The sequence below is a fragment of the Schistocerca piceifrons genome, chromosome 1, assembly GCF_021461385.2.
Source record: "Schistocerca piceifrons isolate TAMUIC-IGC-003096 chromosome 1, iqSchPice1.1, whole genome shotgun sequence".
Taxonomy (NCBI): domain Eukaryota; kingdom Metazoa; phylum Arthropoda; class Insecta; order Orthoptera; family Acrididae; genus Schistocerca; species Schistocerca piceifrons.
This window is the reverse complement of record NC_060138.1, coordinates 662,977,159-663,003,877: the sequence shown is the minus strand read 5'-3', so window position 1 is coordinate 663,003,877 and position 26,719 is coordinate 662,977,159. Positions and strand designations below refer to the sequence as shown.

Here is a 26,719-nt window from a genome sequence, read left to right as displayed (position 1 = left end):
GGTATGTCCACTTTCGGCACTAATAACAGCGGCGACGCGTCGTGGCATGGAACAACGAGGCCTTGGTATGTCGCTGGAAGGAGTCGGAACCACATCTGGACACACAAGTCACCTGATTCTCATAAATTCCGGGTAGCGGGATAATGAGCTCTGATTCCACGTTCAGTCACATCGCAGTTGTGTTCGATCGTTCAAATCTGGCGAGTTGGGGGGATGGGGGCAACGCGTCAACTGAAACTTGCTACTGTGTTCCTCGAACCACTCCATCACACACATGGCCTTGTGACATGGCGCATTATCTTGCTGAATAATTCCACTGCCGCTGAATAATTCCACACGATCATCATGAAGGGTACACATGGTCTGCGTACAGTGTATGATACTCCTTGGCCGACATGATGCCTTACACAAGCTCCAACGGACCCATAGATGCCCACGTGGATGCTCCCCAGAGCATAATGGTCTTCGTCCCGCAGTACAGATGTCGAGAAGCTGCTCGGATTCGCGCCCGCCCATCAGTATTCATCAGACCATGCAACGCTCTGCCACTGCGCCAACGTCCGGTGCCGATGGTGACGTGCCCATTCCAGTCGTAGTTGCCGATGCCGTGGTGTTAACTTTGGCACATGCGTGGGTCGTCGGCTGCGGAGGCTCATCGTTGGGTGTGTTCGGTGCTCTGTGTGTTCAGACATACTTGTACTCTCCCCAGCAATAAAATCTAATGCTCGCCGTCTGTCACGTTTTACCAGTATGCCCGGCCTACGACGTCCGACATTTAAAGTGAGGGGTTGGCGCCCAACCACACGACTTCTGGACGTGGTTTCACATTGTTTTCGCCACGTGTTGAAGACATTCATCACAGCACTCCTCGGAGACCCGAAAAGTCGTGCAGTTTCCGAAATGCTCGTGCTGAACCTCCGGGCCATCACAATATGCTCTCCGTCAAACTCAGATAGGATGCGCGCCTTCCCCATTCTACACACGGACGGCACACTCACTGATACTACACGCACCATGCGTGTGTCTGACCAGCAGTCATTCCTCGCCAGGTGATGATGCTATCGCCTATACGGGTTTATATCGACAGTAGGCCGATAGTCATAATGTTGTTGCCGATCACTGTATATCAGAAATATATATTAGGCTCTACAGGCGAGTCTTCATAGCGACAAACACACATATTTTAAGGCAGTCACAGTGTGTTGGACGACACATGCACAGTACGATGTTGTAGTGCCTGTGTTGTTAAGAAGGAAGATGTAATGTTCCATTCGGATATGCGTGTAAGTCCGAAGGATCAGGCACTGCGGCGACTACAGCCGCTATGAAACACATGAAATGTATTCGCAGTTGCGAATGATTAACAGATGAAATTTGTGGCGGACTGGGACACGAGTGCTGGTTTCCCGGTTTACGCGAGCGGTCGCCTTAACCTCCTCGGCTATCCGTGCACGACTCAAGACCAGACAGAAACTTCCATATCTCGTTATCCCTGCACCACAACTTGTAATCGTACACAAATTATCTGATTCACGACAAGTTGAGGACATTTTAATTGAAGGAATTTCTGTTATTGGTGGATAAGTACGATATTGCAGTGTCTGCGTTGTTAAGAAGAACGATGCAATATTGCATGTATGCATGTATGTCGTCATTCTATTATACAGCTGAGACGGTTGTTCGTATTCACAACTGTGAATACACTTCATGTACTTCTGTGCAGACTTGCGTAGTGGTAGTGAGGTGAGGTCACGGAAACAGGCCGTTGATAGCTTAGTCAAACAGCATAAAAAGGCAAAACGCTTTATTATCACTCATTTGACTAAACTGGTAGTGTCTCGGTGAAGGCGGCTCGTGGCGACGGCGAGCTGACGGCTACCACACAGTTCCTTAGCGCCGAACATTGCTGACTCCACAATGTCAAGCAATGATGTGCGGCACAGTTAGCGGAACACGACCGCTCGCGGACAGAGGTAGTAGCGCTCAAGACTGACAAGCTGCCTGCAGGGGATGTCAGAGTTCGGTGGTGGAACTCGCAGCAGCGAGTGACGGGGCGGGCTGCCTTGGCACCCGCTGCCGTACGGAAGGGTAGACGACTGAACTGCACGGGTCTGAACTGTCCGGGCACGAGTCTGGAGAAGGCCAGGAGGCAGACCGCTGGTGTTGAAGTACCAAGTCCAAGGGGAAGGACTTGGCACTGCCAGAAGTTGCGGGGGGGGAATGTACACCCGAACTTGTAACGGCTGCTTGCTGTCCCACGTCGCTCGCTCCTCAGGCGTGGGCCTCTTTTCCCCGTAGGCGTTGCTGGACTGTTTATGGCTGTGCTGAAGTTAATGATTATTTATATCCATTCGCGGCCCATTAGTTTTACTAACGTATAAAACAAATCCGCTGCCGGGCAGAGTGGAAACGGCTTCCGTCTACCTGCAAAAGCGCTGTTTTTCCGCTGCGGTTGCAATATTGAGGTGCTTGGCCTGGGTCGCCTCGTGCTGTATAAACAGCCCCAATGCTGCAAATGGCGTGCCTGTATATTAACTCCATTCAGGTGTCTTCCACTGCTGTGGCTGAATTGAAGTAATGCCCAAAAAAATAGTGGTAGCGTTACTATTAGATCTCGCGAGTGCCAGATACGCAACGAGAGATGGAAAGGAGTTTAAATATCTTCTGGTAAGACATCCGAACACAAAAACATTCCAAAATACCCAGGGGTTAACTGTAATGCATCTTGTCTTTCAATCAGAACTATCCGTATGTGAGGCTAAACACATCTGACACTGAGACAATATAAAGAAAATTTTTGAACATTAAGAAAAAAATATTTTTTAAAATTTTTATAATTTTATATTTGGTTGCTTGAGGCTAAGGCTTCTGCAGGAATAGTGTTGTGTGTAAATTGAAAGGAACAACTTGACGATATTTGAACTAGCTTTGTGCAACTCAACAGATTTGTGTACAGGTCCTGTACGTCGTGGCTTGAGCCATATCGTAGCAGAAGGACTACCATCTCTCTGCGTAAATTATGTCTCCTAGCTGGAATAATTCCTCCTAAAATTTGAAGAGAAGTAAAAGCGAGAAAAGGAAAGAGCTGAAGCTCAACCCCTGTTGATATCCAGCCAATAAAATCGCTACAGAAGGCGACAAAAACTTTCCTTCAAATAATTCAGGCACTCACAGCACCACCATGTTAATCTTGAATGCAAAAGTGCCCAGGCTCTTGAAAAGTGAATGATACGTGACTAGTCCCAAGCACATAGAAGGGTGAGCTGCACTAAAAATCACTTGATCGGCTTTCACATGGGGAAAAACTCATATTCAGAGATAGGGTATCGGTTTGGAGTCTGTTTTCTGGAAGTGGAGCAGAGCAGACATCAGGTAACTTCTTAGTGTCACTTGCACATTCCACTTCAGGCACTGCGCATACTTTAACAAAAGTTACCATCATAGACCCTGTGGTTGCGCTCTTTAATTAACTGTTGTCTAATATTTATACTCCTTTATTTTGGTCTTACTTAGGCGCTGTATATTTGTGTCTGATATTTTTTCTTCTGACTGTACTATAAACCAGCACTCATTGTAAACGAAATATCACTGCTTATTTCAAAAGCTTAAGACTGACAAGTTTTTTGTAGAAATCCAGGGATTGAGTAATTCAACATACGTTGAACCACTTATTTGTAGAAAATACTCTTATTAAGAAAATAATGTAAAGGGTGCTAATTAAATGCCAGTAGCTTTCCGTCACAAGTGCTGCTCAACACCAGGATAAGAAGGGCTTTCAGTTTTTTGTAGAAATCCTGGGATTGAGTAATTCAGCATAAGTGGAACCACTTATTTGTAGAAAATAGTCTTATTAAGAAAATAATGTAAAGGGTGCTAATTAAATGCCAGTAGCTTCCCGTCACAAGTGCTGCTCAACACCAGGATAAGAAGGGCGTTCAGTTTTTTGTAGAAATCCTGGGATTGAGCAATTCAACATAAGTTGAACCACTTATTTGTAGAAAATAGTCTTATTAAGAAAATAATGTAAAGGGTGCTAATTAAATTCCAGTAGCTTACCATCACAAATGCTGCCCTCAACACCAGGATAAGAAGGACTTTCAGGCTGTTCAGAAAGTGGCTAAAAGACGAAAAATTCCGCAGCTGTTTTGGTCATCATCAATCAATTTAAAAGAAATAATAAAATAAACAATCGTAGCCATTGACAAACGTCATAATGGCTCATAGATATAATCGCAAAGAATAAAAGAAGTAATATATCACTGACATCATCAAGCAAAAGTATGGTCGGTGGTCTTACCAAAGACTACGTGTTTCGGCAGAACTGACTCATATTTAAGCCTTCACGGGACACAATATTTGCAAAGTACTAATCGGCTTTTCCAGAATGTCTCATTTATTGGAAAAATCCAGGACGAAGTCCTACCTATTTTAGAAAGAGAGACCACATTTCATTCAACGAACAAAAAAAGAAAAGACCTACTAGGCTATTAAGAATTTCGCACTAGCTTTCGGAATCCACCGCCAAAAGAACAGACGAACTTTAACTTGAGAAATTTTTTAACTAATTTCATAAATTTAACATAATAAAATACTCTGTTGAATAGGAAAACTTAGAGTCTATGGGAGAAACATCTAGGAGTTTAATTTGTTGTTCGAACATATGTCACAGTCACATTGATATGCATGCTCAAGATTGCTTTTTAAGTGATGCTGTCGCCATGTGCCTGTCACTTGTCTATACTAAACATTTATCCATTGTTTCGGTATGTTTACAGGGATTTGTCTGCCAGTGATAGTCACATTCTGCCACTATCACAAGATCCCGTACAACTACACTATGTTCCCTAACTACATGGGACACTTCACCCAGCGAGACGCACAAACTGTAAGTATTAGCACCTGTTTTAACAATTTCTGTGCCTTAGAAATATAAACCGATTCAGCATAAATAGTATTCGTGCTTCAAATCAAATATTCGTTGATCTTCACTAAGTTTTTGATGAGTTCATCTAGACTTAAAGTCCAATATACAAATTAATCACGTTCAGAAAATTAAATTACAAAAAGAAGAATCTTACAGGTCTGATGTGCATCTTTATTCTCGCCTTAGTAAGGGCAAACAATTTATTACATGACCGAGACGGTCCTAGGACCACATCTGCTTGTATGTTTAGTCGATGTCGACACACAGAGTCTCTCTAAGCATAAATCAAAACTCAGAGTCTAATGTCATTTCTCCAAATTAATAATATGCATTTTGATCGTAACTTTCTGAACTTATCATCAGTTCAATCATAAATGTAAAGCGAAATATTTTTACCCAATTGCATGAAAGTATCAAACGAATCTCAGCAGCTGATAGCTCTCATTTATTCCTGAGATCAAAAGGACTAAGGGCGACATGGATGGTGCGATGTCTCTAATTTTCGGCTGGATTTTCATACACATCTTCAGTATCTTTTAATCAGGATGAGGCGCACTTGCGAAACACGCGATCAAATACACGAGTGTGCGGAGGACCTGTAGTGGGGAAAAATCCGGGACCAGTGGGCAGTCTGGGACGGAGACCCGTCACCGGAAGTGGACGCTCCAGTGGCTGCGGTTGTGCCCGCGTCTCATGAGAGACCGACTCGGAGACTGTTAGCGGCGGCGCGTGGGTCGAGTCAAGGCCCTAACAACGCGGTCCCAGACGCTGTTCGGTTTGGTTAGTGACTCATTTCGTATAAGAACTCATTCGTTTCCAGTTGTAAAACCTCTGTCTTGTTGAAGAGAATCTGTGTGTCGCTTTCAGCTTTCTGAAGTACCCCTGTAATGAAACACGCTGCTCTTTTTTGAATCTTCTTTATTTTCTCTGTCGGTCCTATCTGCTAAAGGTCCGAGATTCACGAGCAATGCTGGAGACTTGATCGAACGAGGCTATTTTAAGCAACCATTGTCGTCGCTGGACATTTCCTGAAGAGTCTTCCAGTGAATTTCAGATTGCCATCTGCCTTTTGTACAGTTACATTAGCGTGTTCGTTTCCCTTTAAATCACTCCGTGTGCATGCTCCCATATACATAACAGATGTGATAACTGGTACTGAATATTTAGCAGTTGTATAATCATAGAATAACGAGTGTTTTCGCCTATATATCTGAAGTACTTTACCGGTATTTATGTTGACGGCCAAGTGCAGGGCCCTCCACTAAACTTGGATCCTCTGAAGGTCTTCTGCATTTCGCTACAATAGTCTGAGATGAGATTTCTGTAAGCATAATAGTATCATACGCGAACAGCATAGTGGAGTTTGCAACAACAGTAACTGACCAGTATCACTCTCTTGGGACCGAGCGAGGTGACATACTGCTTACCACACTGGATTGTCATTCGACAAGACGATAACTGAAATCTCTGTCCGGCCATCCAGGAAAATGTTGGGGTGATGTCCTCGGAAAGACACGGCCAACTTCCTTCACAATGCTCGAAATATTTCGAGCTTATGTTGCGTCTGTAATGAACTGGATGTCAACGGTGCTTTAAACTCTAGTCTTCTTTCCTCCCTTGGGGCATGGAAGAAGTTACTTTTATGTATGAAAATTTTTCTCCGTTAAGAATGTCATGCTGTTTTTTATTTTCTAGAAAGTCTTAAATCAAATCACATCACTAGTCAGATATTCCGTACGCTCATATTTTGTCCATTAGCTGACAGTCCGAGACAGTATGTAAAGCTTTCCGGAAGTCAACGAAACTAAATAAAGCTGGGCACAGGCAAACAGGCTTCGCGGTCACGTAGACTAACGGATTAACCTAGGTTTCACACGAGAATGGGCATGCGTAGCTTCTAAATTTTGAGGAAAAGATGGGTTAGACGGCGAGTGCTGTAAGTAGCCACTGCCTTCGTGTGTTCACTTGCTGCGACGGCAGTGTGGTTATGCTGTGTGCTTCAGGAGCTGGAGGTGTACGACGTGGTGGTGGACGTGCGCTGCTACGAGCTGGCGGCGCTCTTCCTCTGCTCTGTCTTCGTCCCCAAGTGCGGCCCCAACGGCGATCTGGTGCGGCCGTGCCGCGGTCTCTGTAAAGGTGAGTCCACTGCCGTATACAGCACTTAATAGCCTGGCTGCAATCGAATCCTTACCTTGCATTCAGTGACACGATGCTTTAGTTAAATGTTATGGTCGTAACTTAAGTGGAATAGTTTTAGCGTCGACGACTGAGATGTGTGCGTGCAGAGTTTGCTGTTTTTATACCGCCTAAAGCTGAATAAGCAAAATCCAAAATATCACATCCCTAGTCTTTGTCTCCTGTCTCTGAAAAGCACGGAGATCACATAATACTGTGCTCTCGCCGGCACTGTACTCGTCACTAGCGCTTTACTGTCTGTTTCGTCATTTTGAATGAGTGTGTAAGTGCAGGGCGTTACAAAAAGATCAACCCAGTTTCAGAAGAATATGCTTTCTACTTGAATACAGACATAAATTCGTAGTAAATTTTTACTTACGCATTGGAACTAAAATTTTACGGTGGCTCCAGTTGTAGGTCGCTGGTTCACGCCACTGCCGCTGGGGGTCTCCTTGATGCAGGCAGCTCGCTCTTTCATTACACATTGTGCATGGAGTCTAAATGGCAGTATCACAGCAACAGACGGCGTTTCGGGCTCTGCTTTTCACCAGTAACAGTTCAGTTGCAACTTTGCGACATAATTTTCGTACAGAGTACGGCAGTGCTGCTCACTGCAGCAACAATGGATCGGCGGTAAGGAAGTTAACGGATATCGCACTGCAGCGCTAGCCTCCGCAGTCGTCTGATATCACGATATGTGGTATTTTATTGATGAGAGCTGTGAAAGCGTCCACCTGTGTGCTTCCCTTCCAACTGATTTGGGTGTCCTGTGACGCTGCATAGCGGCGGCAATGAATGCGTTAACTTCAGACACGCTCGCAAAAGTACGCTACGAGTTTGACTGACACCTCGCTCTATGTCGTTCGTACAGCGAAAGTGACAGCGGGCATTTGTGAAAAGCAGATGAAAGCTATGACCCTAAGCGTAATTGTAAGAAGTACGTCAAAGTTGTATCTGCATACATGTGATAGATACATCCTCGTAAAAACGGTTGCTTTTTGAGTCATCAGTCTACTGACTCGTTTGATGCGACCCACCACGAATTCCTCTTCTGTGCCAACCTCTTCATCTCATAGTAGCACTTGCAACCTGCGCCGTCAATTATTTGCTTGATATATTTCAATCTCTGTCTTCCTCTACAGTTTTTGCCCTCTACAGCTGCTCCAGTACCATAGAAGTCATTCCTTGACGTCTTAACAGATGTCCTATCATCCTGTCCCTTCTCCTTTTCGGTGTTTTCCACATATTCCTTTCCTCTCGGATTCTGCGCAGAACCTCCTCATTCCTTACCACCTAATTTTCAATATCCATCTGACACAACACCTCAAATGCTTCTATTTTATTCTATTTTCCCACATTTAACATTTCACTGCCATATAATACTGTTCTCCAAAAGTACATTCTCAGAAATTTCTTCCTCAAATTAAGGCCAATGTTTGATACTATAACACTTCTGTTGGCCAGGAATGCTCATCTTGCCAGTGCTGGTTTGCTTTTGATGCCCTCCTTGCTCCGTCCGTCACTGGTTATTTGCTGCCTAGGTAGCAGAATTCCTTAACTTCATCTACTTCGTGACCATCAATCCTAATGTTAAGTTTCTCGCTGTTCTCATTTCTGCCACTTCTCATTACTTTCGTCTTTCTTCGGTTTACTCTCAGTCCATATTCTGTTCAAAATGGTTCAAATGGTTCTGAGCACTATGCGACTTAAATTCTGAGGTCATCAGTCGCCTAGAACTTAGAACTAGTTAAACCCAACTAACCTAAGGACATCACACACATCTATGCCCGAGGCAGGATTCGAACTTGTGACTGTAGCGGTCGCCCAGTTCCAGACTGTAGCGCCTAGAACCGCACGGCCACTCCGGCCGGCAGTCCATATTCTGTACTCACTAGGTTGTTCATTCGGTTCAGCAGATTGTGTAATTCTTTCTCACTTTCACTCACGATAGCAATGTCATCAGCGAATCGAATCATTGATATTCTTTCACCTTGAATTTTAATTCCACTCCTAAATCATTCTTTTATTTCCATGATTGTTTCTTCGATGTACAGATTCAACAGTAGGGACGAAAGACTATATCCCTGTCTTACATTGTTTTTAATCCGAGCACTTCGTTCTTGGTCGTCCACTCTTATATTCTCTATTGGCTCTTGTACATATTGTATGTAACCCGTCTCTCCATATAGCATACTCCTATTTTTGTCATAATTTCGAACATCTTGCACCATTTTACAGTGTCAAATGCTTTTTCCTGGTCTACCATTCCTATAAACGTGTCTTGATTTGTAGTCCTACGTGTAAGTTAAAATGCACCGTAATTTTCTATCTCCATGCATGTCTTTTTAAACAGCCTATTGTTTCTGGTTCATTATGGTCACTCGCACAAATGTATGTCACCAAGAAAAAAAGAAGGTAATCTTCTGAGAATGCTCAGCTTGAGGCACAAAGCACTCTTCACTATGCGCCCAAGGCGAGACTTCGACCCCTGCGCTCTCTCCCATCCTTCACCAACTTTTGTGGGATCTAGGCTGTGCAGAGCTGACTCACCGTCCTGTTAGCGCCTAAGAAAATTTTTACATACAATAGAGAGTTCAATATGATGCTGACGGTAACACACAAATAAGAGACCAGCTATACAGGAAGATGGCTATTTGAGTTAATTATCACAATTTGTTGAACAGGGAACGCATATTTATTTTAATAGAAAGGTATAAAGTAATTTACTGAAATTAGTGTCCTTTGGCAGCTACACACCGTCCCACTTTTCGGGTGACAAGTAGACTCCACACTTTAAAAAAAAAATCAATTTCTTTTGAAGATATCCGGTCTTGGAGTAAGTTTTCGAAATCGCTGAAAGATATCACGCGTTGTTCAGAAAAGCAATGTTGCATGGATGTCTTTAAGTATGCGATTGAAACTGAGTAATTGTGCTTTCTACCGTTCAGCATTCGCCGTTTGACCCACTCGCAGCATGGGGTACACCACACCGATAAGCATGCATTTTGTCTCTCATCTCAAAACTCTTTTCTCTGAATAGTCGAAACCAACCTGAGCACGTTGTTTTCGCAGCAGAATTCTTGAGATGAACTCGGAAGGGTAACACTTCCCACAAATCCTGTTTTCCGAGTACAAAAACCAGCATGTTCAAGTCACTAAACACGTTTGTTCTTTCCACTCCACTCGAAAGTCACCCACAGATCAGAAAGCCTAATGTTTCTGCCGTTAAACAGGTCTCGTGTCGCTGCTCACTATGCTGCAGTAGTACAATTATTGGCTTTTCTTTGTCAACAATGAGAACTAATTCAAGCTTAAAATAACATATCCAACTTTAAAGAGTAAGAAATTGGACACACAGGCGAACGTATCCTTCTGACGAACGCCATCAGTCACGAGTGTCATATGTCCACTTTGCAGTTTATAGACTGAGAGAAGGCATAAAATTTAACGCATGACTTTCTCGTAAGCCAAGGTAACCATACTGTACGTCAACATCTATTCTTCCTCTCCTGGCGAAATTGTAATGATGAAACGTGAACCAGTTACGTACATCGCAGGTGTCACCACGCGAGTGTCAGCGACCTCTAGCGCGAGTAGCGCACCACTTCCATTGCCACTGGAATTCAGTGAAAGAACTAAGGTGAAACTATGACGCCCCCGGTCCGATGTCGTCAAGCCCTACAAAGAATTTTTCTGTGAATATGGTCCACGTTTGACCATAAATTGCCGGTGATTCATTCAGCAGGAATATATTCACTTCCATACTCATTGCCGATTCTTCCGCCTTTAGGGGCAGGAGAGTATCCTGAACGTCTGTCCTCGCCTCCGCCCTGTTTGACAAGGCCTTTGGCAGAATAAGGATGACTTCTTATGCCGGAGGTCTCCCAGTGCTGATGATTTTTATTCAAAATGTAAGTGGTGGCGGAGCTCGAACAAGGGACAGAGGACCTTATAACTACAAATCAAAGACGCTACCCCTTTCTTCTCTTTTTTCTTTTTTTTTCACTGCTAGACCACGCGTCTTTTCTTTATGTAATCCTTCATATATCAGTTTCACCTTTCAGCCCTCTGTCATTCGTTTTGTATTGTCTTTCTGTCTGTGTCTTGTTTTCACCGACAGCTGCTTCTCTATTCTTCCTTTAGTTTCCTTATAGCGGCTTCCACAAAAATGGAAGCAGAATTGACCAAAGATACTATAGTCTGATATCACACAAAACTGTTTGTAACAGTATCATACTACATGGTCAGAGTTCAAACATCATGATCTTCCTGGAACAAAAATAAATATTCTTGATCATGATGGTAATATTAATGAACCTCCGCGTCTGAACTTATAGACATTTAATGTGTCAGAGCCGTTTCGCTCATCATCTGGTTGCCCAGCTGTGCCAATATCACGATTTGAGAGGTCTAGGAAGCACCCATGGTCTAGAAGTAGCGTCTTTGACTACTACTCGAAACGTCCTAGGTCCCGAATCCTAAATTAGTGACTCCTTAAATTTCGAATAAGAAACATCAACAATAGCATCCAAAGGCTTCCAGCGTAAGATATCACCCTCGTTCTGCCAAAGGCCCTGTCAAAGAGGGCAGGGAAGCGGACAGAGGTTCAGGGCACTCTCTTACCCTTGGAGCAGGAAAATGCCCCTAAAAGGTGGAAGGATCAGCACTGATCAACGGCATGAGGATGCAAAAGATAACAGTTGTTGTCAGTGTTGGTTTTTTGTTGATTCTCATGATGAGAACGACCCTATCGCTGAGCTGTTCACAGTAGCTCAGTCTCTACCCTACCTTCGTATTCATGACGAATCCTACTCCCCTTATACTATTGCTAGAAAATCTGAAAACGGAAATTTTAGAGCTCAGTGTAGCTGTAGTATGGGTCAGTGAAACGAAATGGAAAGAAGATAAGTAATTTAGGGTAATATCAGCAAAAGCAGAAAAAGAGATAACGGGTTTAGGATTCGTTATGAATAGGAGGGCAGGGCAAAGAGTGGGTTACTGTGAACAGTTCAGTGACAGGATTGTTCATCATGAGAATCGACAGCAAGCCAACTCCGATAACAATGATTCAGGATACATGCTGACGTCGCAAGCAGAAGATGAAGAGAGAGAACAAATATATGAGGATATTGAATGGGTAATTCAGTACATAAAGGGAGATGAAAATCTAACAGTCATGGGAGACAGGTTGTAGAGGAAGAAACAGAAGAAAGGTTTACGGGAGAGTAAGGGATTGATAGTAGGAATGAGAGAGGAAAAAGACTAACTGAGTTCTGCAATAAATTTCGGCTACTATCACAGATTACTCTGCTGTATCTGCCAGGCTAACAGAGAGCGCTAATGCACTGTTTCCTGGACTCGGGTAGGCGCGGGCCCCAGATGGAACCCGCCTGGCGGATTAACACGAGGGCCGGTGTGCCGCCAGTCTGAATGTGGCTTTTAGACGGTTTTCCACATACCCCTAGGTGAATATCGAGCTGGTCCCCACGTCCCGCCTCAGTTACACGCTTCGCAGACATTTGAAAAACTTTCGCACTATTTCATGGTTTTCACTGGACGCAGACAGCTCGGGTGCACTAATTCCGTTCCGGGGGGTATGGGGTCGCCACAGGAAGAGCATCCGGCCACCCCTTAAAATTAAATATGCCAAATCCGGCGTTAACGATGTCTAACCTGCGCAAAATGTGGGACAGAGGTACTAGCAAAAGAAGAAGAAGAAGATCAGGGATATCTCTGTTCGAGAATCACATGAGGAGCAGGTACACTTGGAAAATGTCGGGAGGTACCAGAAGACTTCAGTTAGATTACATCATGGTTAGGTAGAGATTCCAAAATCAGAAACTGGATTGTATGACGTTCCCAGGAACCGATACAGATCCTGATCAAAGTTTAGTAATGATGAAGGGTAGGCTGAAGCTGAAGAGATTAGTCAAGTACAATCAAAGCTCAAACAAGTGGGACACGGAAATATTAAGGGATGAAGAAATACTCTTGAAGTTCTCTGAGGGTATATATACAGCGACAAAGAATAGCTCAGGTGGCAGTTCAATTGAAGAGGAATGGATATCTGTATAAAGGGTAATCACGGAAGTTGGAGAGAAAAACATAGGTACAAGGAAGAGAACTACGAAGAAAACAAAAAAATTCAAGAAAATCAGGAGTACAGAAATAAAAGTCACTTAGAAATGAAATAAACAGAAAGTGCAGGGAAGTTAAAATGAAATGGCTGCATGAAAAATGTAATGAAATAGAAAAAGAAATGATTGTAGGAGGTACTGACTCAGCATGCAGAAAAGTCAAAGCCACCTTCGATGAAATTAAAAGCAAGGATGGTAAGAGTGCAATTGGAATTCCGCTTTTAAGTGCAGAGAAGAGAGGGGATATGTGACACGAGTTCAGTGGAGGCCTCTATGAGGGGCAGGACCTGTCTGTTGACGTGATGGAAGAAAAAACATGAGTCGTCAGGGTAGAGATAGGAGATCAGTATTAGAATCAGAATTTAAAAGAGCACATAAGTTAACAAATCACGTTTTCTTAGTTCTAAATCAACTGTAGTATATGCCGACGGATACTTTATGTGATCTTCATTTCCGTTTTTCTTATCGATTACTTTTCCATTGGTCGCAGATAATAATGTTACAGCGTACTTTATCTTATCGTGAAGTTCTCCTAGTTCTTGCAGAAATCTTTGGTTAAATACGTATAACGCTTTAAGAAAAAAGTAAACTATATTTACGTTTTTTGTAAAAAAATATCATGATCCTCTTTGACTGTGAAATTCCTTGTTTAAACAGCCAACTATTGTAATTTCGCCCGTATGACCATCATCAAGTAAAAAAATTGTGCACCAGCACATGACAAAACCTAAAAACCATGTGACACACGTGCATGTTATCGTCACATTCTTGTATTAAATGTAAGATCGCGTCTACATTTAGACGAAATTGAAGCTAGGTACATCCTGAAAATCGAGTAAATTCACGATTTACGTAGCTTCAGTCTCTTCTTGTGTAGACGCGATGTTATATTTAGAAATACAACACGCGAATGTGACGATGACTTGCATTAAGTGTCAGATGATGTTTAGGTTCTGACTGTGCTGAAACAAAATGAAAGTAACACATTATTATTTTTACCATTTTTATTTTTAGTAATTTCCTGACATGAAGTTAATGCCACTTTCTGCATACGACTTTTGTTTTGCTTTTTGTAGTATTTGTACTTCATACCATATGGTCGAAATTGTGTGTAGTTCAAATAAAGATTTTTACTGTCAATAGCGACAATGCTGTCTGTCACAAACTTTTTTCATGATTGTGAATCCCAGAAAATAGTAGTTAACATTAAGTGTGTTGCTGTATATTAACTTAAACCAGCTATGCAGAAAACGTTACTTCTATTTTCGGAAACAAGTCCACTCGCAGGTATATTCAGTTTCCTTACTAAGATCCTGCAGAAAAATATGACGAAAACCATTTTTGTAATAAAATGTTAGCTCAGATTAGATATTTTGTTCGCTCCATAGGTCCATAATGAGGAGATACTTGTGAACGTGAAACGCACTAAAAAACTTAATGTGAAGTGCATATTTTAACAACAACCAACATCTTTATATTTAACCTTCATTCACCATTTCTTTAGTGAAATAGTACCTACCCTGAGGATGAGGAACTAGTCAAAATTTACTAAATTCATTTTCAATTACAAATTAATACAACATTCATAAAAGACATGTTAATAAAAGAAGCCTAAAATACATAAAATGCACTCTCTACGTTGTTGAACCATATTGTGGGGTTTGCGGCTGTAATCTTTTTTCCTTGTTTGGTAATAAATTTCACCAGTGCCGGGCAAAGTTTACGGATAAGCAACACTCAAATTATCTGCCAGAGCCCTTGCCGTAATATTGTCTACGTGCAAGAGAATAACTCATCATGAAGTGTAGGACATTGTAAATTTCAGGGGAGGCTTATTAAGAAAACTTGCTTCTTTTGCAGTGGCTTACCACCCACCTGACGCCGCAAGGCGTAAACGCAAACGTCGTTAACGTTCGCATTAGACCCCGTGCTCATGATATTACTTGCAGTACACTATGAAGACATTAAGTGCCTGTTTACGTACTTTCTAAAATTTCTTCCAGAATATGTGAAATACCTTATATCCGTTTTGTCTCAAATTTATTTCAGTCCTACATAGGGATCAATATAGTATGTGGGAACGTGTTATTTCTCAGTCCACTTTATTACAAATTTTTCTAATTGAAATTATCACTATAAGTGCTGTATCAGTCTGTACATATATGCGAAACATTACGCTGTTCGAATGTAAATTTTGACTTATCTGGCTCCTATAATGAACTCCATGTGTAATTACATGTGATACTATTATTTCTTAAGTTGACGTAATTTTCTATAATCATTGCCTCAAAAGAATGAAAAATTAACAAATAAATATCTGCATTTACATCTGTAGTCTATCAATCACTATGAAAATGTGGCATGCATATACACATTGCCCCATTCCGGAAGCATTATAGTCATTACTGCATTTAATGCATATAATCCTTCCGGAATGGGGCACTGTGTATATGCATGCCACATTTTCATAGTGATTGATAGACTGGAAATGTACATGCATTGATGGCAGTCTCATTCAGAGATCGCTGGTAAGTGCTGTTCAGTTTTCACCTAATTCAGAAGTAGACTGCGGAGACTAATAGAAAATTCCGTTTTTTCCGATCTTGGCGACCAGACTAATTATTTAGTTCGATAGTGAGCGCTATATTGAGTCTTAGCTATCACAGTGATCCAGGTGATAGTTAAAAGAATCACGTTTTGTGTATTATATAAATACCATAAAATTATAAAGTGCCTGCTACTTGACTAACTGATAGAAAGAAGTTAGGAAAATCAGCTATCTACCATGAACCGACAGGAAACTCTCTGGTAAAGTATGTAGGTGAGAGTACTTTTTATTAGAGTATATATTGTTTCTTCCTGTTCCTTTCACGTTTAAGTTTAGCATTAATAATTCCCGAGTACGCCTAGTGTAAGCTGTTATTTGATTAATTACATCTGTGCGGGATAGGTGCTTGTCCTGAATGGCGCTTATAGATGTTTTCTAAGCAATTTGTAATGCGATGTACGGAACTTTCTTCGGGGACTTGTCACTCAGTTTTCTTCTACAATCCTGTTACACTCGCTAATCAAACACGGAACACCCTTCTTTTTATGCTCTCGATGTACCCTGTTAGTCCAATCTAATATAAATATCATTCGTTTGAACAGTGTTCAAATATGAACCGTACAAGGGTCTTGTACGCAATTTCTTCCGTAGAAAAAGTGCAGTCTTTCAATATGATACCACTGAATCGTGGCATACCATTCGCTTTGCCTGCAATTGAGAGTATGCGGTCTTATAACTTCATATATCCACACAATGTAACTCCCAAATATTTGAATCACCTGAGTAACAGTAGTTGTGATGCAATAATCTTGTTGGCAAAAGATACTACGGTTCTACTGTCCGTGAAATGCTTACTTAGGATTTCTCTGCATTAAGAGCAAAGTGGTACCCTATATTCTGGGCTGATATTTTGTCAATATCTAATTGGGTATTCTTGAACTACGTGCTTTCTAATTATATCAATAAAGATATCTCAAAGACAATAACAGAGTACCATTTATTAAACGATTGTTATGGTGTACCACAAATACAATTTCTAAACCAAATTTAAAGCCCTCGTACGACTTGTCTCAAAGCAGTTTTACTTCTGTAAATATTTAGTAAGCAAAGTATGATATGGTCTTCGTTAATGGCTGACAATTACTGATGCAGCAGCAGGTTGGTTCAAATGGCTCTGAGCACTATGGGACTCAACATCTGAGGTCATCAGTCCCCTAGAACTTAGAACTAGCTAAACCTAACTAACCTAAGGACATTACACACATCCATGCCCGAGGCAGGATTCGAACTTGCGACCATAGCGGTCGCGCGGTTCCAGACTGAAGCGCCTAAAACCGCTCGGCCACATCGGCCGGCGATGCAGCAGCAGATCGACATTCTAATGGCTATGTAATTTATCTGTAGCCACTAGTTTGTTTTGTTTCTCTGAAGTGCAATAAAATAGAAATATGGTGGACAGAAAACCTATCCACAGACTTGTTAGCAGCATTTTCGATGCGTCGGGAACGTCCGTTTGTTAACGAAACAGCAGTGGTTTCGTGTGCTTGTATATTCTTCAGGTTGGATGGTGGGCTGGGCTGCAAGATTTGTTGAGCTTTGCGGTCTTCATAAGGGGTTGATAAACTCTAAATTCGCGAAACATGCTTCACGCATTTTCTCGATTACAAAGCTCGTGAACGTGAAAGCAGAATAAATTCCACACTCTTCGCTGAACACCTATTACACTATGCAAGGCAGGTTGTTCATTTCAACGTACCCCATATACCCTGGACGGTATTTAATTCATTAGAGCCTATCGACTGGATCGCAAAGGGTAATAATGCCTCAGAAAGCTTGCCACCGGTTTCTGATACCTGGCTTTATTTGGCCAGGGTCCGTGGCTTAGGTATGACTGTTCAGCACCGAATCCGACCCTGATGCTTCATCTGCGCCGCTGCTCTTCCTGCTGATCCAAGCTAAAGCTGCCATTAAATTTATAATTTTTATCACACTCAGGCAGTAATAACCTGCTTGTTGTAGGTTGCCAACTGTCTCAAGTGGTTTTTATTCTGATAAACGACATACTATTTTCGAAAAGTAATCTATTAGTACCCAATCTCGCAAGGATTCCATTTTTTAACTACAAATATACTGAAAAGAGTAAGAAAATTCATCCTTATTTGACATATATTTTTCCTATGAGGAGATGTCTTGTTGAATTAAAAGTACACTGTACATATTCTAGCTTCGCCGGTGTCCGTAGGTGCAATCACTAACGCACCTTAACGCTTTCCTGTTCTTCAATTTTTATCAGCCTTTCTTTCGGTACACCCCAAAGCTATTACAAAGCTTAGAAACGACATTCAACATATTATCAAAGCTGCTAAAAGAATGAAATGTCTGTGAAACCAGTTTCAGAAAAGCGGCGTCTTATAGGCTCTACAGTTTAAATCCGGCACCGCCAAGTTGTTACACCATGCCCTAACGACGACGTGCTTCCTGTACCGTGGCGAATAATACAAAGGATGGCACAGGAATGGGATTCTCACTATCTACGAATGACGCGAACTTCTTCGTGGAGCATTTAGAAGAACTAGTTCTGACTCTGCAACGTTGCAACCGTCTTCCTGCCTACGGTACGTTGACAACACCTCGCTGATACAGCCTCGCTCTGAAAAATCACTGCAGCAGTTCGTCTACCGCATAAACGGTGCCCATCACGATATTAAATTTTCCGTCGAGATGGAGAGGGATGTCAAGCCACCGTTCTTGCTTGTTTCAGTTGAGCAGAAGGCAGGAGGCTGTCCTGGTCATTCAGTGTGCAGGAAGCCTCGCACCGACCGATACTTAAACGCAACTACTTTTCACCATACAGTACACAAGAAAAGAGGTTCTTGACATGTTAGTGCACAGAACAAAGATTGTTTCTGATGACGACCACCTATAGTCTCCAGTTTCCATTTCATCATTTGCGTCGTGTGTTCAGAGAAAATGATTACAGCGAGGAAACTTTGCAAGCACTTTCAGGTGACACCGACGAGGGACGTCTCGTGAACTGGTGGAAAAGGCCATGCCGGCTGCATTCCTTCTGTAATGTGAGGAAACAACCAGCAAGATAAGACGCGTGCTCCCGCGCCGTTAAGGAAGACGCAGGTCTGTGAGTGTTCCGTGCATACGGTGTCCTCTGCCAAGACTGCCAAGATATAGACCAAACGATTCGCACTGTTTCTGAGCGTTCTGCTGAGTACATACAACATGTCCAGCGAAGGCAGTCTGAGAAGCCGACCGTAATTCCTCAGCTGCGCTTTTATCTTCTTGAGACGTGTTTTTGATACGTGAATAACAGCATAGTTAAGGAATCATCTTTATTGTAAATGTCTTAATCATTTTCCCCTTGAAAATTCTCCGAAGTTTCTGCCCAGGCCATTTCATCCGGGATGAAATGGTGCTCATCCAACATGTTTGACGCCATTTTCATTAAATATTGCTCAAAATATTGAGATCTAAATTGAATGCCAATATCTGTAACCAAAATTGTAGGCAAGCCTTTGACTGCAGAAATCCTCGATATTACATTATTTGTTTTTGAGGACTTTGTCGACTGCACCCTTGTGATGAAAGGAAAACTACTAAATGCATACAAATTACAGCAGCCAACACTGGCAGGTAACGACGACTTGTGGTGTTGCAGAAACGAAGCGGCGCTGCGGCTTCTTCCTGGAGGTGTTCGGGCTGGCGCTGCCCGACTACCTGGAGTGTGACCTCTTCCCAGAGGACCCCGACACCAACGTCTGCGTGGGACACCGCGAGGTCGCCGAGGCCAAGCTGCGCGCACAGAAGCCGGGTGCGTACCTCTCCACTCCTCACTTTTCTCTTGATACATTCGCAGCAAGTAATATCTTAGCACTACTTAGCACTTCCACCACATATACACTACTAGCCATTAAAATTGCTACACCAAGAAGAAATGCAGATGGTAAACGAGTATTCATTGGACAAACATATTATACTAGAACCGACATGTGATTACATTTTCACGCAATTTGGGTGCATAGATCCTGAGATATCAGTACCCAGAACAACCACCTCTGGCCGTAATAACGGCCTTGATACGCCTGGGCATTGAATCAAACAGAGCTTGGATGGCGTGTACAGGTACAGCTGCCCATGCAGCTTCAACACGATACCGCAGATCATCAAGAGTTGTGACTGGCGTATTGTAACGAGCCAGTTGCTCGGCCATCATTGACCAGACGTTTTCAATTGGTGAGAGATCTGGAGAATGTGCTGGCCAGGGCAGCAGTCGAACATTTTCTGTATCCAGAATGGCCCGTACAGAACCTGCAACATACGGTCGTGCATTATCCTGCTGAAATGTAGCGTTTCGCAGGGATCGAATGAAGGGTAGAGCCACGGGTCGCAACACATCTGAAATGTAACGTCCACTGTTCAAAGTGCCGTCAATGCGAATAAGAGGTGACCGAGACGTGTAACCAATGGCACCCCACATACCATCACGCCGAGTGATACGTCAGTATGGCGATGACGAATACACGCTTCCAATGTGCGTTCACCGCGATGTCGCAAACACGGATGCGACCATCATGATGCGGTAAACAGAACCCGGATTCATCCGAAAAAGTGACGTTTTGCCATTCGTGCACCCAGGTTCGTCGTTGAGTACACCATCGCAGGCGCTCCTGTCTGTGATGCAGCGTCAAGGATAACCGCAGCCATGGTCTTCGAGCTGATTGTCCATGCTCCTGCAAACGTCGTCGAACTGTTCGTGCAGATGGTTGTCGTCTTGCAAACGTCCCTATCTGTTGACTCAGGGATCGAGACGTGGCTGCACGATCCGTTACAACCATGCGGATAAGATACCTATCATCTCTATTGCTAGTGATACGAGGCCGTTGGGATCCAGCACGGCGTTCCGTATTACCCTCCTGAACCCATCGATTCCGTATTCTGCTAACAGTGATTGGATCTGGACCAACGCGAGCAGCAATGTCGCGACACGATAAACCGCAATGGCGATAGGCTTCAATCCGACCTTTATCAAAGTCGGGAATGTGATGGTATGCATTTCTCCTCCTTACACGAGGCATCACAACAACGTTTCACCGGGCAACGCCGGTCAACTGCTGTTTGTGTATGAGAAATCGGTTGGAAATTTTCCTCATGTCGCCACGTTGTAGGTGTCGCCACCGGCGCCAACCTTGTGTGAATGCCTGAAAAGCTAATCATTTGCGTATCACAGCATCTTCTTCCTGTCGGTTAAATTTCGCGTCTGTATCACGTCATCTTCGTGATGTAGCAATTTTAATGGCCAGTATTGTATGCACAAATATCGACAGCCACACCTCACTGAATTATACGTTTACAGAAAAATACGTGTAGCTATTACGGAATAATATAAATATTTTGTTCAGTGGTATTTTTTGGAGACACAACTCCAACAACTGTTTATTGCAAAGAAACAGAATTTTGTTAAGACAGTTAAGATGCCATACCGACATTTGCCTGATGAGGTGTGGTAGTAGACTAGCTGCCAGGAACAGTCAGTCTGATCAAAGCACTATAAAGCGTAAATTTTTAGTTTTCATTATTTTCAATGTACTGCGATCACACAAGACGGGGGCCCTCAGCAAAGAGGGGAGAGAGCGATAGGCAAACATGGAAGATATGAGGGCTGCACAAGCGTTATGACAGACATGGGGTCCGCAGCTCGTGGTCGTGCGGTAGCGTTCTCGCTTCCCACCCCCGGGTTCCCGGGTTCGATTGCCGGTGGGGTCAGGGATTTTCTCTGCCTCGTGATGACTGGGTGTTGTGTGATGTCCTTAGGTTAGTTAGGTTTAAGTAGTTCTGAATTCTAGGGGACTGATGACCATAAATGTTAAGTCCCATAGTACTCAGAGCCATTTGAACCATTTGAACAGACATGGGTCAGTATCCTTCCACGTTGCCAAATCATTTCAAAGTGCTGCTAATGACAACAATAAATAAAATCACATTGTCATTAAGGCACGGCTACGTCACAGGCTGGGTGGTAGCAGTTATCCCCGTCCAGTGTCATTCATGACAAGCCCTAAAGCTGCTGGCGTTTAGTAGAGGCGAGTGCGCTGAACGGTTTAAAACTTGGCCGTCTTCAGGTGTCACGAGCGCTACATACTTTCTTCATGTTTGCTATTCCCCGACACAAAGCTGCACAAAATTATTGCCGTCAGACAAAAAAAACTACCGGTATATATCGTTGACATACATGGTGCTACCGAAATTAAGAAGATGGACAGTAACGTCATAGGACCAATTTAATTTAATCAGACGCGTTATGCTTGGCAGAACGTAGCTTGAAAAATCACAGTAATCGAAGAAATATCGCTGTACCAATACTAACCGATTTTGTATAAGTTTAGATACAGTAAAAAGAAATGGTTTACACTTCATCAAGTAGTCAGAGACAGACTCAACTGGAGGTCAACTCATTGCACTTATTGTAATGACTACTTTATTTTGAGTAGCAGTTACTGATACCATCTGTCCCTGGACAGATCTCTTATGATCTCTACCTCAACTAGGCAACGTTGACCTCAACTAGGGAACGTTGTGCTTGGTGCAACACCTGTTGTAAACTTGTTTATAGATCCAACTACCTTTAAGTTATTTACCCTAACAACGACAAAAAATTTTTAACGCGGTACCTGCAATTGAATGTTTACGTTAATAATCACGACCAGTTAGATATCGATAGTAAGCGTAAAATACTTTATAATATTTTGTAAACGAAACTTAAGTAATGACCCCATTAAAACACAAACAGAGTACGGCCCCATGGCTTTCTTGAGGGGGCTTCCAATGAAGTGTTTTTTGGGTTTACATGTTACGCTCTCGAGTAAACTAAACAACCCCATTGCGAATCGCGCAGTTCCTCTAACAGTTTTTGTTTCTTGTTCCGTTAATCCTATCTACATCTCTACTCCGCAAGCCATGCTATGGTGTGTGGCGGAGGGTACTTTGCGTAGCATTGTCTCTCCGCTCTTTTCCTGTTCCAGTATCGAATGGTTCGCAAGAAGAACGATTGTTGCTAAGACTCAGCGTCAACTCTAATCTCTCTGATTTTATGTTCACGGTCGTTTTTAGAGATGTCAGCAGGAGGAATCAATTTATTGATTGACTCTTCTACGAACACACTCCCTCTGAATTTTGACAGTAAACCACACCATGATCCACAACGCCTCCCTTGCAACTTCTGCCGCTGAAGCTAGCTGAACATCTCCACGACGCTTCCGCACTTACTAAATTAATATGTAACGAAATGGGCTGCTCTTCTTTGTATTTTCTTTATTTCTTTATTATTCCTATCTGATTCATATCCCAGACTGGCACGCAATATTCAAGTACTGATCGAACGAGGGTTTTGTGAGCTACCTCCTTTGTTGACGGACTACTTCTCCTGCAGCTCTTCCAGGGAACCTCAGTGTGGTTTCTGCTTTACTTACGATTACCTTCATGTGTTAATTCAATCGCTACGCACGCACGCTCTTAAATGTGTTATGGATGTGTTTTCTTCCAGTGACTGTTCTGCAATCATGTGGTCATACAATAACTGGTCTTTCTGCCCGTTAAAGCGCAATATCCAGGCTGGTTAGGATCCCGAAAGGATGAACAATATTCATGACCTGATATGATTACTTTTGCATATGACATCTTTCGTCGGTGAGTTACGCTCACTTTGGATCCTTTTCGTAAATCTCAGTCTATCTTGTGACATGTGTTCAGTTAGATTTATAGGGCTATTTTACCTTAAATTGCAGAACAGATACTCCTAGATACTTAACGGTTGTAAGAGATTCTCGTGACTAACTGGGAATCCTGTGGTCTTTTTATCTATTACGATAGTAAGATCAGGTACACGTACATTATAGTAAGCTTTGTTTTTGAGTACCAGCAGCCAGGAATTGCATCACACTGATCACGTGTAGTTTCCAAATGATCACACCCCTCTGCAGACTTCTGCGTCTCGGACACTAATGACCAAATTTCCTTCGTTGCTGTTTCGTCTTTAATGACGTCCTATTGAGTACAGTTTGCCAGGAGGTTTCATCCAATAACATATAAGTTGTCGTATTTTACAGACAATAATAATGTCTTGAAAAATCGTTAAATTGTACCCATAGGTATTCACCTTTTCTCATTTTAAAACATATTCCTTTCTGTACCTATTGACAGACTACGCTTTTAAAGAACGCAGCAGTAACAATACGTAAAATGCTACTTGCAACAAATAGGAATATATCGCAACAAAATAGATATTGCAACTGCCAAAGATAATGTGACAGTTTTTAAAGCTTACTTCTCGAAGATACAATTTGCTAGGTCCTCCTGATTTCTTCAGGGCATAGTTGTGTCAATTACAAACACGCTATCTAGCATGTAAAAGCTGTACATTTGAAGTGCTTCCTCAATTTGACGTATTTGGCACAACACGCCGAGAAATCCAGTAGTGCTAACGTATTTCCTCTCTCTGTTATCTCTTATGTAACTGCATTGGTTCATATCAAAGTAACCATAGGAGAGCATTCTGAAGGTAGAACTGTAACGAGTGAAGCAATTATGTTCTTCTTTACATATAGCTCGTTTATTGCACCTCTGTAAAACAAAATGCATCTTATCAGGCGGGTTGATGAAGCTTCTATATTCCATTTTCCGAACTGTTACAACATTGTTTTCCGTTGTGCGTGTTTCAGAAGACTTTCTCCATAATCCCAAGGAAGTTTCCTGACTGTGTGATCGACGCTGCAATGCAACGCGTACGAGCCAAGTAAACAGGCAGTGAGCAACCAAAGCCTGACGTACTGATGTGCGATACGTGTCATATACCGGCAGTCAGTGGTGGCGTGTGTGATTAATGGCCTTCCTGTACGATGCGTCGCTAGGGAACAATAACATCAATAAATGTTGGCGCATGGCAACCGAAAATAAGATATGGAGATCGCTGCGAATCAGCTGATGGGTTTCGAAATTTCTTAATGTAATAATATTGTTGCTTTGTAGGCAATGTTTTCTACACTTTAACTGTTACTACTAGTAGTTACTTGTCTTTGGATAGATTTCTCGTGTTATCAGACACGTTACCTTACAAAGAAGCATAAAAACTGGTTCCATGGCATGTGAAACTTACAAATGCGTAAAAACTGTGAACAACTATCATCCAAGGTATATTTTATTTCTAATTACATCTACAAGCATCTGATTATGTTAACCAGTGACACAAATAAAAACCCACCCACACACACACACACACACACACACACACACACACACACACACACACACACACACAAACACACACATGTTCTCCCAAGAGAATCGTGCTCATGATGCTAGGGCCGAATGCACCCTCCCAAGTGCCGGTAACGCATTGAGGATGCTTTAAACGTTACGGTTTTGCGTTAGCAACTATAACTTTGCGGCGAAGTGATTAGACATGGTGTGTGTGGGAAGATTTCATCATACGACTTCTTTCACAAAGCAGACGAAATACTACTTAATGACATGGTGGACTGTGATACTACTTCCAACATCTAGGTTCAGCATCGTGTATCAATCCGCAGCAAAATTCAATTAATCATCTGGATGTTATTTTTGTCTCTATTTTTTACGAAATTTCTTCTGTTATCGAACAACAGATGGTAATCTCATTTTATTGAATAGTTGAGGTACAGTCGGTAAACCATAGTTCTGATGTTGTGCAGTATAAGATAATGCTTGAGTCAAATGCTGTAACCTACAGTAAAAGATAAACACTGTATTTACTACCCATCAGACACTATTAAAACTGAAATCGCAGGATCTTTGCATCTGAAAAAATTGAAATGCACTGCCAACACAGAATGGGTTTCCGCTACCCATATTCATAGTTCGCTAACAGCTGACTTCTGTGACTGGCGGTCAAAGTGTATTTTATTCAATAAAAAATAGTTTTTCAAAACTTATGAATTTGAAAACAGTAGATTCATTTTAAGGGTTCTCTGCTTCAGTTAGTGAAAACCGAATCCTTATAGAGTCACATTGTTTTCCGTCTGTCTATCCGTCTGTTTAACACCTATTTTTCCCAGGGAAGGGTAGAGATACCAACTCGGGATTTATTTTAAATAGTAAGTTCTACGGTCCCTTGGATTTGTGAAAGACGTAAGCTTCTAAGCCAATGTAGCCATAAGATACAGCCATTTATGTCACGTATGTTGAAACTCGCAAACTCACTGATCAGAATTTATCCGACACTCATAATTAAGTACGAATGGAACCCCAAAGCGTGAAGCCTACACGTAATTGTTCGTTTTTTTTATAAAAAAAATCAGTGTTTGATTTGATATGATCTGTCACCAATTCCTGTGTCTATCTTATCACCACAGAGTAGTTTATTAGACCTCAAGTCCTCAGTTATTTACTGGTTATGTTCCAATCTCTGTTACTACAATTTTTGGCCTCTACAGCTCCCTCAGGTATCATCTAAGTCATACACGTCTCATAATTCTCTTTTCTTATGCCAGTGTTTTCCAGACGTTCCTCCTGTCGCCAATTCTCCAGAGAATCTCTACATTCCTTATCTTGCAAGTCCACTTAAATTCAACAGCCATCTATAGCACCACATTTCAAACGCTTTGATTCTCTCCTTTTCTGCAAATTTCCTCTTCGAATTAAGTGCAATATTTGGCTAGGGATGCCCTCTTTGCCCGTGCTAGTATTTTTTTATTTCCTTCCTGTTTCGTCCTTCGTGTGTTATTTTGCTTCCAAGACAGCAGAAGTCCTTCACTTCCCCTACCTCCTTGTCCCCAATTCTGATGTTAGGTTTATGACCAATCGGTTCATTCCCAATTCATAGTTTATGCTTATGAGACGGATCATTCCACTGAACAGGCTCTGCGATCCTTCTTCACGTTCACTGTGGATATC

General features: G+C 42.3%; 1 protein-coding gene across 1 annotated transcript in view; it reads left to right on the top strand.

The window, feature by feature from the left end:
- Window positions 1-26,719, top strand: part of LOC124764283 — a 332,221-nt gene that overhangs the window by 150,646 nt on the left and 154,856 nt on the right. The window contains exons 7-9 of the mRNA XM_047249132.1: window positions 4,776-4,885; window positions 6,928-7,060; window positions 19,455-19,607. Of these exons, the coding sequence (XP_047105088.1) occupies window positions 4,776-4,885; window positions 6,928-7,060; window positions 19,455-19,607 (396 nt within the window). The remainder of the gene's footprint in view (window positions 1-4,775; window positions 4,886-6,927; window positions 7,061-19,454; window positions 19,608-26,719) is intronic.